Raw genomic sequence first — 12,237 nt, forward strand, 5'->3', positions numbered from 1 at the left:
AGGAATCATCTGATAAGGTAGGTTGATAAGATCTGACTTGAAGCATACCTTTTGCACCATGTATCATTTTCAAACTTTTATTTTCTGCAACATTTTTTTTTACGTCTCACCAACACAGGTAGGTCTTATGGCGACAATGGGACAGGAAAGGGCAAGAAATGGGAAGGAACCAGCTGTGGCAATAATTAAAGTACAGCCCCAGCATTTGCCTGGTGTGAAAGTGGGGAAACCATGGAAAACCATTTAAGGGCTGCTGACAGTGAGAATCGAACCCACTATCTCCCGAATGCAAGCTCACAGCTGCGTTCCCCTAACTACATGGCCAATTCACTTGGTTATAGCAATTTCTGTGTTTCGTTACATGTTTAATTGCTTTGTCCGACTCATTGGCTGAATGGTCAGCACTGAGGCCTTCGGTTCAGAGGGTCTCGGGTTCGATTTCCGGCTGGGTCGGAGATTTCAATCGCCTCTGATTAATTCTTCTGGCCCGGGGACTTGGTCTTTGTGTTTGTCCCAACACTTTCCTCTTCATATTCACACAACACAATACATACCAACCACCACAGAAACACGCAATAGTGATTACATCCCTCCATATAGGGTTGGCATCAGGAAGGGCATCCGGCCGTAAAACAGGGCCAAATCCACTCGTTTGACACAGTTCGCACGAGTGGGAAGAGCGGTAGGAAAAGAAGAAGAAGAAGTTACATATTTAATTACTTTCAAAATTTCTTGATTTCTTGTGTAGATTTCTGTCCTAATTATTTTCTTGGCTGGAACTTCCACGTTATAGACTAATAACAGTCTAATATTGAATTCTAGTATTACAATTTCAAAAGAAATAGCACTAAACAAATGAAAACACCTGGGAACATGTATAATACCACTGCGCTACATTTCACTATACAGTATTTTCAGTAACTTTATTGCCAATACAACAATAATGTTACTACATCTTCTGCATAACAATACCATAGTTAAAATCCATTGGTAGTACACGAGGAAATATTTAACTTCTAGTTTGCAAAACTGCAGCCTGTTTATCTAATATTTGTAGAACAGGCCCTAACTAACTTTAGACACAAGGTGCCTGGTTATGCATATTCACATTTATATATCAACTTTAACAGTGTTTACTGAACTGACCAATTTCATTCCCAGCTTTGAGAATCAATTGTTTTAACTCTTCATAGGCAGAAACATATATATACGCTCTACATTTCTTTTCCTCCAGGAGGAGATATATATAAACATTCTGTCTGAATTACGTGGCTTTACTAGCCAAGGAGGTACACAGATATGCCCATAGATGGCAGAAGTTGTTCCTTTTCAACTCTACTGAGGGAAATCCCCTCAGTATCTTGCCATATTGTTTTACCTCCTGTTAGTGAAAGTTGCATAATACACAAGCTGTGTATTACAGTTTTTTTTGCATGTGTACTTGTTACATATTTTCGCGGTTTTCCGGTGAAATGACGTCGCGAAAACAGATTAGCGATACCGATATAGTCACAATATTGGATGATACAGACAAAAAAAAAAAAAAGTGTCTGATTTCAGTGTATGTGACTCTGAAGTCAAAAATTCTTTCTCCAGCTCATCTGAGAGCAACAACCACACAAGTGACACTGGCAGCGACAGAGTGGATGGAATGTAAGTACAATAATAAGAGTCCTGGAACTATGATTATTATTCGTATTCATAATATTGATCAAGGGCCAATGTTGCCGTCAAACTTTGATACTGAAACACGCCCTATAGAATACTTCTTTATGTTATTTTTGCGGAGCATAGGTTCCACTTCTGTGACTATTCTTTGACTAATTTTTCCACGTTCTGACAAACAAAGATTCAAAATGGAACCAAAACATCACTGAATGTAGTTTTTTGTACATATATTTCATAACAGTGGGCTAACGTGTAGTAAGTGGAGTAGCTGCGCAACAGCTATGGAGCCAAGCTCTGCATTCGGGAGATGTGACTTCGGACCCCACCGTCAGCTTTCCTGAGGATGATTTTCCGTCATTTCTCATTTTCACTTCCAGGCAAGTGACAGGATAGCTCCTATTTGAAGGCCAGAGTTTTTTCTTTCCAACTACTTGCCCAATTTCATTCACCATCATTTATTTCATCTTCATTAGGTCCTCAACTGAGCTTCACGTAGGGAAGGTCATCCAGCCATATAAATTTATCTCACCTCATCCCTAACCCTGTTTCAGGAAATGGGATTAACGGGTAGACATACAGAGGACTAAAGTATACTTAGAGTTAACCATAATCAGATCACATCGTGCCATTCTTCCATTGAAAAATTGATGAGACAATATTTGTTTTCTCTTCAGAGCACTTAAAATTTGGGTTTCCACTCTTAAACAAGGTATGTGGTTAATTTGGGTATATTTTCAACATCTCAGCAAATCTTCCAAAATTTTGCACGCATTTCTTGTTTTTCAATTTTTTTTGCCGCCTACAACCATGAATTACCACCACCTGTGAAGGGTTAATATCTCTTATATATCGTTTATTTATGATTCTGAGCCCAAGTTGGTGGGTTTGATCCCTGCTTGCTACAGTGATATTTGAAGCTGTTCAGATACGCCAGCCTAGTCTTACCATATAAAGGAACTCCTGTGGGAAAACATTTTGGCACCTCAGCATCTCCAAAAACTGTAAAAATAGTTTGTGGCATGCAAAACCAGTATTATTATTTTTATCATTTGTCAATGAATTTTGAAATGCAATACTTCAGATGTTACAAAAGTCAGTCTGCAGTTACTTAAAATACACATTTTATTGCTTACTGCAAACATCTCAAAATTCATTTAGTGTTCACTTGAAAAAACTGTACTAAAGTGTAATTCATTTTCATGAAGTAATAATGACTCTTAGTTTGTAATCCACTATGTCTCACTCTCTACAAAGTGCTAACTCTCTCTTGTACTATATACTGTATGTTGTTGTTGCAGATGAAGTAGTATCTGTTTATAAGAGTAAGAGACTACCTACATGAAGGATGTCGCTCCTACTGTATAGAAGAGAACACAATGGAGTGGCTGAAGTTTGATGAGTGCAATAATGCAATATAATTTTCAATCTGTTAGCTAGACAAAGATATATTTGTGAAAATACCTCTTCCTCTTCAATACATGGAGCAAATGGAAGAGGGACTTCATATACTTAGCAGAAAACTATTCTGCAGGGTATCTTTTAAAGTAAAAACGGTGTGTGTAACCTAACAATTCCAAGTATTATTTACATGTAAGATCTTTACCTGAACTGAACTGAAATAAAGAACCTATAAGAAAAAATAAAGTCTTCCCTCATATCAACTTAGTCTTTTTAATTTAAATCATTACTATATTGCTTACAATATACAGTTTCCTGCTGCTCTGTATTTCCCAGAATGTTCTGTTCTTCAGACATAATTTTGTTCCTTTGTTTATTATTTGTATGGAGTGGGCAATTCTCCTTTTTCAAAACCAATACAACAGAGGAAAAGTACATGAAAACCAAATTTCTGAGCAGTAAGTTGCCTAACTTGAAATTCAGACCTATGTTTGTAACATTAACAAATACGATGTTATGTTCGTCATACCGCTAATGTCTACATCTGGTTCAATTTTCATAAGTGTTTTATGCCACGTAATTGTAAGAGGAGCAATCTGTGGGAAGACTAAACACAATTTATCACATCAATTACCAAGGGATGAAATCATGAAAATTATTTTAAATGTTTGAGATCTAATGAAGTGCACATTAAAATTACATAAATATAAGTTTTTAGCAAAAACTCATTTTTGTGCTTAAGTTTTGGGGGCAATATCATGGTACTCAGCTAAACAGTTCTTTTTATTGCCCATATACATTCGAACACCACATGTCTGATAAGCCCATCTCGTATGCTGGAGATTGCTTTTTGTGCTGCAAAATGAACACCTCCTAGGAGTCTCCTAAATATGCTGCCTGATCCATGTTTTCAGAAAACATGGCTTGAAGTGACTGATGCAAGATGCACACCTAGAATGAGTTTTAGGGGTGGTTTGTGATGATCTAAATCACATCCAGTGAAAATTTCTTCCGGTTAGTTTGTGTATCAGAATTTAATTCCTTGAAAATAATGAAGGCACTAACAACAGCAACATCTAGGAAGTGGCACATAATACGATGCCACCACTTCCTACTGTTTCCATCCAGTTCATGACAGGATTTAGCATTTCTGTTTTATCCACATGACCAGTGTGGGAGTTGTCATCCTTGCCTAATGTGAGGCATGATATTATAGACTGCAATCCAACCTTATTCTTTCATCGAGGGTTATGAACTTCATGTTGTTGGTCCGTATTGAACTGAGATAACATATAAATTATGCACAGGAGAGTTTTCCACCTATTCAATACTAAGTTGTATTTACAATGTTATTTACATTACATGGGACTAGTTTCAACCCTACTCAGGGTTATCATCAGCCATATTAAACATACACAATATTTGGCGAAATCCTAAAACATGTTTTTAAGCAGTAAGAATCTTATGAATATATAATTTACAATATGAAGTGTGATTTAATTAGGCAAGGGCTACGGCGCACAAAATGTTGCAAATGCCGATGAAATATTATGTGTGATGTAGGTGAGTAATAAATAATACAAGTACACTAGACATGCTAAAAAGTCTGTAATAAAAGTACAAATGAGGTGCTCTGTGTTGTTAAAAATTTTGGTATGATTATAGACTCATGGAATTCAGTAGGTACTGGAATTCAGTAGGTCCTGGTAATGTGACTGACCAGTCGCACACTATCAGCTAGGCTGCACACACCGCAGCATGAGGTCCAATTTGTTTTCCGCTATGAACTGAGAATTCCACCAATTAATATCACCATGCGCAGTGTCTACTTTCTTCTCAACAAGAATTCAAAAACTTCAAATTTTGCACAACTCCAACAATCAACCATGCAGCCCATCAACACGGCTTGGTAACTTCATACACCAAGTTCCAAATTCTCCACTTAAGCTGATACAGTGTATAGTAAACTCTTCTTCTAGAGAGTATCAACTACACATTTTGTTACTCAGACATTGTACATACTTGTATATTTTTATATAATTATGTGTCAGTATACAATGTGTTCATTCTTAGTACCATAGCACTCGGTCCACAACCGTTATGTATTACCAGGACCTACTGAATTCCATGAGTCTATAATCATACCAAAATTTTTAACAACACAGAGCACCTCATTTGTACTTTTATTACAGACTTTTTAGCATGTCTAGTGTACTTGTATTAATTATTACTCACCTACGTCACATGTAATATTTCATTTTCATTTGCAACATTTTGAGCGCCATAGCCCTTGCCTAATTCAACCAAACTTCATATTGTAAATTATATATTCATAAGATTCTTACTGCTTAAAAACATGTTTTAGGATTTCGCCAAATATTGTGTATGTTTAATATGGCTGATGATGACCCTGAATAGGGTTGAAACTAGTCCCATGTAATGTAAATAACATTGTAAATACAACTTAGTATTGAATAGGTGGAAAACTCTCCTGTGCATAATTTACATCTTATTCTTTCATGCCACAGTTGATATGTCATCTATATTGTAAAAATTGGATAAAAACTGTCTTTCCATAGCACTGCAACTACACACTCCTGTGAGCATCAGAACTAGAAGTTTCCGCTCTCCATTCTGTTTTCTGTTGTAAAATCGGAAGGAAAACTATTTTGCTATTTTGCTCTACGTCGCACCGACACAGATAGGTCTTATGGCGACGATGGGATAGGAAAGACCTAGGAATGGGAAGGAAGCGGCCGTGGCCTTAATTAAGGTACAGCCCCAGCATTTGCCTGGTGTGAAAATGGGAAACCACGGAAAACCATCTTCAGGGCTGCCGACAGTGGAGTTCGAACCCACTATCTCCCGATTACTGGATACTGGCCGCACTTAAGCGACTGCAGCTATCGAGCTCGGTAGGAAAACTATTCCTCCTTTCCTCACTGTCCCACAGGCATAAATACCATATTCCTTGAGATGTTTCAAAAGCCTGACAGAAGAAAAATAATTGTCAAAGTATACCTCATGGTGCTTTCCATGCACTCCTTCAGTCAATGTTTTTATAACTCATTCCTTCAAACACTTCTCAGAGGATGACCCTACCTTACCTGTATATATTTTAAACTGAGAAACATACTCATATTCATTGGTTCTAACCCACATTCATTAGCTCTAACCCATACCTTATAGCCCCACTCTAGTTTCTTCTTAGGCATGTACTGCTTTAGACTAGAATGTTCCTTGAACCATGTCACTGATTCATTGATTGCTTGCCTCTTTATCGGCTCGTATGATGATAGGGATATATCTTCGGAGTATTTGAGACCTTATACAGAAAGCCTCCATGGCTCAGGCGGCAGCACGCCAACCTCTCACTTCTGGGTGCCATGGGTCAAATCCTGGTCACTCCATGTGAGATTTATGCTGTACAAAGCGGAGGTGGGACAGGTTTTTCTCCGGGTACTCCAGTTTTCCCTGTCATATTTCATTCCAGCAACACTCTCCAATATAATTTCATTTCATCTGTCATTCATCAGTCATTGCCCCAGAGGAGTGTGACAAGCTTTGGCAGCTGGAAAAATTCCTATCCTCGCCGCTAGATGGGGGCTTCATTCATTCCATTCCTGACCCGGTCGAATGACTGGAAACAGGCTGTGGATTTCAACATTTGAGATTTTATATAGTTCGTCGTATAATACCTCTCCTTTGTTGGGTTGTTTACTATTGTCATTCGAATCAAATCAAATCAAAATCATTTATTTGCAAATGAAGTGTCTACCTCAGTGGCAAATGGTACACAAAAATAATGAATGAATGAATTAATTAATTCATTGAAATTAATTGATGTGACGTGTGGTTGTAATAGTCAACAAGTCTTTTTTTTTTTTTAAGGTTCACATATGCTGGTTGATTGTGACAAGACCGCTCGACAAGTCTATGCCAAGTTGTGTAAACATACGATATTTTACTCAGATCCAAGAATATTAAAGTGCCAAGTGTTTCGCATTGGTGTATAAACTTTCAATCAATTAATTTCAACTGCGTTAATGCATTAGTTTCCAGTAGACAGAAGCAGGACCAGCAGTTCTATTCTGTGTTCCACGAACACATGACAATTTTTGAAACCAAAAACCAGAACTTCAAATACCAAGTAGTTTATCTTTAACATTCAATGTTTATTTATTTCACTAGTTTAGTCAGGGGAAGCAGGACAGTCAAACCCATAAACGTTCTTGTAACGCCAATATTTCATATGGTTATAAGTGTTTTCATTTGAACGAGTGTGTTATCAAACAATACAAGTGTTCCCAGTGTTCCGTGTACATGAACGCACAACAGTTTAGACTAGATCTATGTCTATACATTTTGCTTCATTGTGTGTATTCCATCCAATCTTTTTCAGACAGAAACAGGACTGTCAAATCCAAGAATGCTCTTTTCCACACCATTATAAGTGTCCTTATTGTGTTTTGTATATATTTTCAATCCAGTACATGTAATTCCAGTGTTCCATGTTCTATGAACACAAGACTGTTAGAGCCAGAACTGGGAACTTTCTAAGCTCCAAGTTCTCCTTGCCAAGTGTATGTTACATTTCTAGGTAATATCTATCAACTCAATGATGTATTTCCAAGCAACCACCTATAGGTGCATGGATTTTTCATTATGATGATTGTTATCAGTTTCCCCTTAATTTAATTTTCGCCAAGAACTGATGATGACTCCATGGAGTCGAAACCGGTCTTCTTATAATTGAATAAATTGTTGTAATGTGTTGAATGGTGGAACATCCCTCAAACTCTACATTATAAGGAAAGGTCTTCATTGGGGGTAATCACATAAATAGGATTGTAAATAAAGGTTACAGATTTCATCACATGATTATGAGGGTATTTAGGGGTTATAGTAGGGATGTAAACGGGTGGGCATATAAGTTTCTGGTAAGACCAAAAAGAGTGTGGTTCCAGCGTATGAGACCCTCAGCAGGATGACTTGATTTGAGAACTGGAAAACAATTCAAAGAAAAGTAGCTCAGTTTGCTCTGGGTGATTTCTGACACAAGAGTAGTGTTTCAAAAATGTTGCAAAGTTTGGGCTGGGAAGACTTGGGAGAAAGGAGACGAACTGCTCAACTAAGTGGTGTGTTCCAAGCTGTCTGTAGAGAGCTGGCATGGGATGACCTTAACAGACAAATAAGCTTGAGTGTTTTTAAAAGTAGGAAAGATCATAATATGAAAATAAAGTTGGAATTCAAGTGGACAAATTGGGAAAAATATTTGTTTATAGGAAGAGGAGTTAGGGATTGGAATAATTTATCAAGGGAGATGTTTGATAATTGTCCAAATTCTTTGAAATTATTTAAGAAAAGACTAGGTAAACAACTGATAACGAATCAGCCCAGGTGGCAGATCAGTGGTGACTGACTGATTAAAATTTTAGGCAGACATACATGTCACAGAACAATTTCCTGTCTGTCTGGTACTGCCAACCAATTTTCAAGATGCAGGGAAAAATAAAACATTTTGAAAACATTTCTTCCCACTATTTAGGTCAAACTTCTTATTTTCAGAATATGCTGTACTGTTACACATGGCTTAGAGATGGTTGAAAATATTTTACTCGTTCATTATATACAAAAAAAAAAAAGAGTACAGGTTCAAAACCGCAAGTGTCTGGACCTAGCAGACTCTCCCCTAACTGGGGCTTCAAGCTCAGGAAATCAACTATGTCAGCTAACATATTTGAAGCCAGTATCAAGAAACACTGCGCACACAAGCCTGGCAGAGCAGTTGAACAGCTGTCCAATGCATTAACTGCAACTCGGTATTGTATTAAAAGGTGCATAATTTTTTTTTATGTTATTAATATTAGTAAGAGAAATACCTTAGCTACCTCTGTGGATCAGTGGTAGAGTGTCAGCCTCTGGATTCCTAGATAGCGGGTTCAAACCCGGCAGAGGTAGTCGGATTTTTGAAGGGTGGAAAAAAGTCCATTTGACACACCATGTCGTACGATGTCAGCATGTAAAAGATCTCATGTGACACATTCTATGTTTACCATACAAAATTCATAAATCAAAGCCACAGTCGCCCAAGAGAGTTTCAGTTTACTTGGTCTGCCATCTAGTAGGCCCAGAGTAGAAAAGAGAACGTTGAAATTGACGATCAGACAGCAAGATGGCATCAAATTGAAATGTCTGCATGCGGTAGCTGAGGCCATAATATTATTATTATTATTATTATTATTATTATTATTATTATTATTATTATTATTATTATTTAGAGAAATACCTTGGCTTAAAATTAAATTGAATGTATCCTCTAAAATCAAAATGTTGCAAGAGAATATCTGTTTTTTTTAGTTATTATTATTAGTGTAAAATTTGCATCTTGGAATTCTTATAAAGTATTTTAAGAATTTCATACGGCCACCTCTTTACCATTCTGCGGACCCCCCGGGGTACCATGACCCCCTTGATTGAGTAAGGCTGGTAAAGATTTTAGCCAACCCATCTTCCTTACTATTTTATCCCAATTATTTTGAGAATCTTCAATGCCTTGGTCCAATTAATGCTATCAAATTCCTTTTCAAGATCTACAAATGCCATGTACGTGGACTTGACTTTCTTAATTTAAATGTCTATGATCAGACATAGAATTAGTATTGCTTTGTGTGTTCCTACATTCAGATTCAACTTGACCCTCCATTTTTCTGTAATAACAGATGTTAACATTTTCATGCATGAGATACGAAACTAATGGTGCGGTAGGTTTCACACTGGTCTGAATATGTTTTCTTTAGTACAAGGATAACAAATTTCTTCTTAAAATCAAATGGCTTTTCTCCTGTACCATACATCTTCTTCTTCTTCTTCTACTACTACCGCTTTTCCCATATCTGTGGGGTTGCAGGTACAAACTGTGTCATACATGTAGATTTGGCACCGTTTTATGGCCAGGTGCCCTTCCTCACAATAACCCTATGTGGAGGGATGTAATTAGTACAGCACAAATGATTTCAGCAGTTTTGTCAATTATTTCTAGCCATATTATTACAGATATTGTGGTGGTGTTTGATGTTGTAAGGCAAGTATCCCTCAAAGTTTTATTTTGTTTTGTTTTGTTTGAATAGCCCTCAATACATTGTGCTTCCCCCAACGCCCAAGAGAGCGCAACAGTTGCAACATCCGGCAGACATGATGCGTCCTCTACTCTAACAGTTGCAAAGATGGCGACTAACAGTGAAAGAGCGCATGCTGTTCTGGAAATTCATTCCAGCCAATCTGTGACAACTGTACAACGAAACTTTAGAAGAAAGTATCGGAAAGATCCACCCAGTGCCAACTCTATTTGCTGATGGTATGAACAGTTAAAAACCCACGGGATGTCTGTGCAAGGGAAAATCAACAGGCCGGCCTAGTGTGCCTGAAGAAACGGTCGAGTGTGTGCAACGCAGTTTTGAATGTAGCCCGCAGAAGTCAACTCGTCGAATGAGCAGGGAAATTAACATGCCTCGTTCGACCGTTTGGAAAGTAATAAGGAAAAGATTGCAGATGTGCCCTTACCATTTGCACCTGCTCCAAGCATTGTCGCCAGCTGACAAAGTGAACTGTTTTGAGTTTAGTACAAGTTTTCAGGAGCGTATGGAAGATGATGAATTTTGTGACAACCTTGTCTTCAGTGATGAGGCAGCATTTTTTCTGAGTGGTAAAGTTAAAAGGCATAATGTACGAATTTGGGGGACTGAAAATCCCCGTACCTGTATGCAGCACGTTTGTGACTCTCCCAAGCTCAATGTTTTCTGTGCCATCTCAAAATTTAAAGTTTATGGTCCCTTCTTCGCTGAAAAATCCATTACAGAGCACATTTACCTGTACAGTATATGCTGGAGAATTGGCTCATGCCACAGTTGGAGACCGATAGCATGAACTTCGTCTACCAACAGGATGGTGCTCCACCTCATTTCCATGTTGATCTCCATGACTTTCTGAAGAGCAGACTTCCAGAAAGATGGATCGGTCATATCGGTAATGAAGATCACCCCCTCATGTCATTGCCTCCATGCTCTCCAGACCTCACCCCTTGCAACTTCCTCGTGTGGGGTTATGTGAAAGACGCAGTTTTTATGTCACCATTACTGGCTGATCTAACAGAACTGCAGGCCCGCATCATCAAATTGACAGCGACATGCCACGTTGGGTGTGGGACGAACTTGACTACAGAGTTGATGTGTGAAGAGTTACTCATGGAGCACATATCAAGCACTTGTAGGCTCATAAAAAACTTTGTGAATTTTTCTGTCTGTCTATATAATTTTGTAATGTTACAACAAATAATAAACAAACAGGAATTTTTTTGAAACTGCTCCAATCATTTGTGCGCACTCTGTATTGCGTGTGTCTGTGGTGGATGGAAGTGTGTGTGTGTTGTTTGAATATGAAGAGGAGAGTGTTAGGACAAACACAAACAGCCAGTCCCGAGCCAGAAGAATTAATCAGATGTAATTAAAATTCCTGACCCGGACAGGAATTGAACCCAGGACCCCCTGAACCGAAGGCCTCAACAATGACCATTCAGCCAAGGAGTTGGACTCCTGTATCATACATCTTGCACACTAAGTGAAATAGCAGTCAGTATTTCTGAGGATACCAGTACATCATTAATTCCAGGGGACCTTTGAAGTTAAGAGAACATTTAGCCCCAGACCTAAGGAGTTTCTTTGTTTCCTTTGCTTGTTTCTCATTATGTTAGGCTTGCAGTTCTTATTTGAATGGAGTCCAAGTAAGGATTTTGCTTATTTGTGCTTTTCATTTTTGGTCTTCAAGTCCTTGTTTGCTGGCATCTTGCACCAGCAAAATCTTCAGGAGAATGGATGTAGGTCTACTGTCACAAAGAAGTGCCCTGAAATTCTTTTTGGCTGATGTTTAAAATTGTGTCACCTTAACTTCTGGTTCTCTACCCTCATCAGGATATTCCACTTGTCATTTGGGATGGCAGGAAGTCCAGATCAGAGAAGATCTCAAAGCCTCTACATGTGAATCCTTTCTGAGCAATCTCCAGATGACAGGTTTTACTGTACTGTTGAAAAGAGAGATTGTATTAATTCATTATTAAATCATGGTTCTTTCTCATCCATGAAGAACAGGCTTCTGCATGTATGTTGGGTATTCAGC

General features: G+C 38.1%; 1 protein-coding gene across 3 annotated transcripts in view; it reads left to right on the plus strand.

Annotated features, from left to right (window-relative positions):
• Positions 1–3,320, plus strand: part of LOC136864349 (protein trapped in endoderm-1) — a 379,889-nt gene extending 376,569 nt beyond the window's left edge. For all 3 annotated transcript variants that reach the window (XR_010859295.2, XM_067141228.2, XM_067141229.2), the window contains exon 7: positions 2,967–3,320. Coding sequence is in view for 2 of the 3 variants with exons in the window: in XM_067141229.2 (XP_066997330.1) it covers positions 2,967–3,010 (44 nt within the window). In the remaining variant the exon portion in view is untranslated. The remainder of the gene's footprint in view (positions 1–2,966) is intronic.
• Positions 3,321–12,237: the final 8,917 nt, after the last annotated feature.

The sequence above is a fragment of the Anabrus simplex genome, chromosome 2 (assembly GCF_040414725.1).
Source record: "Anabrus simplex isolate iqAnaSimp1 chromosome 2, ASM4041472v1, whole genome shotgun sequence".
Classification (NCBI taxonomy): Eukaryota; Metazoa; Arthropoda; class Insecta; order Orthoptera; family Tettigoniidae; genus Anabrus; species Anabrus simplex.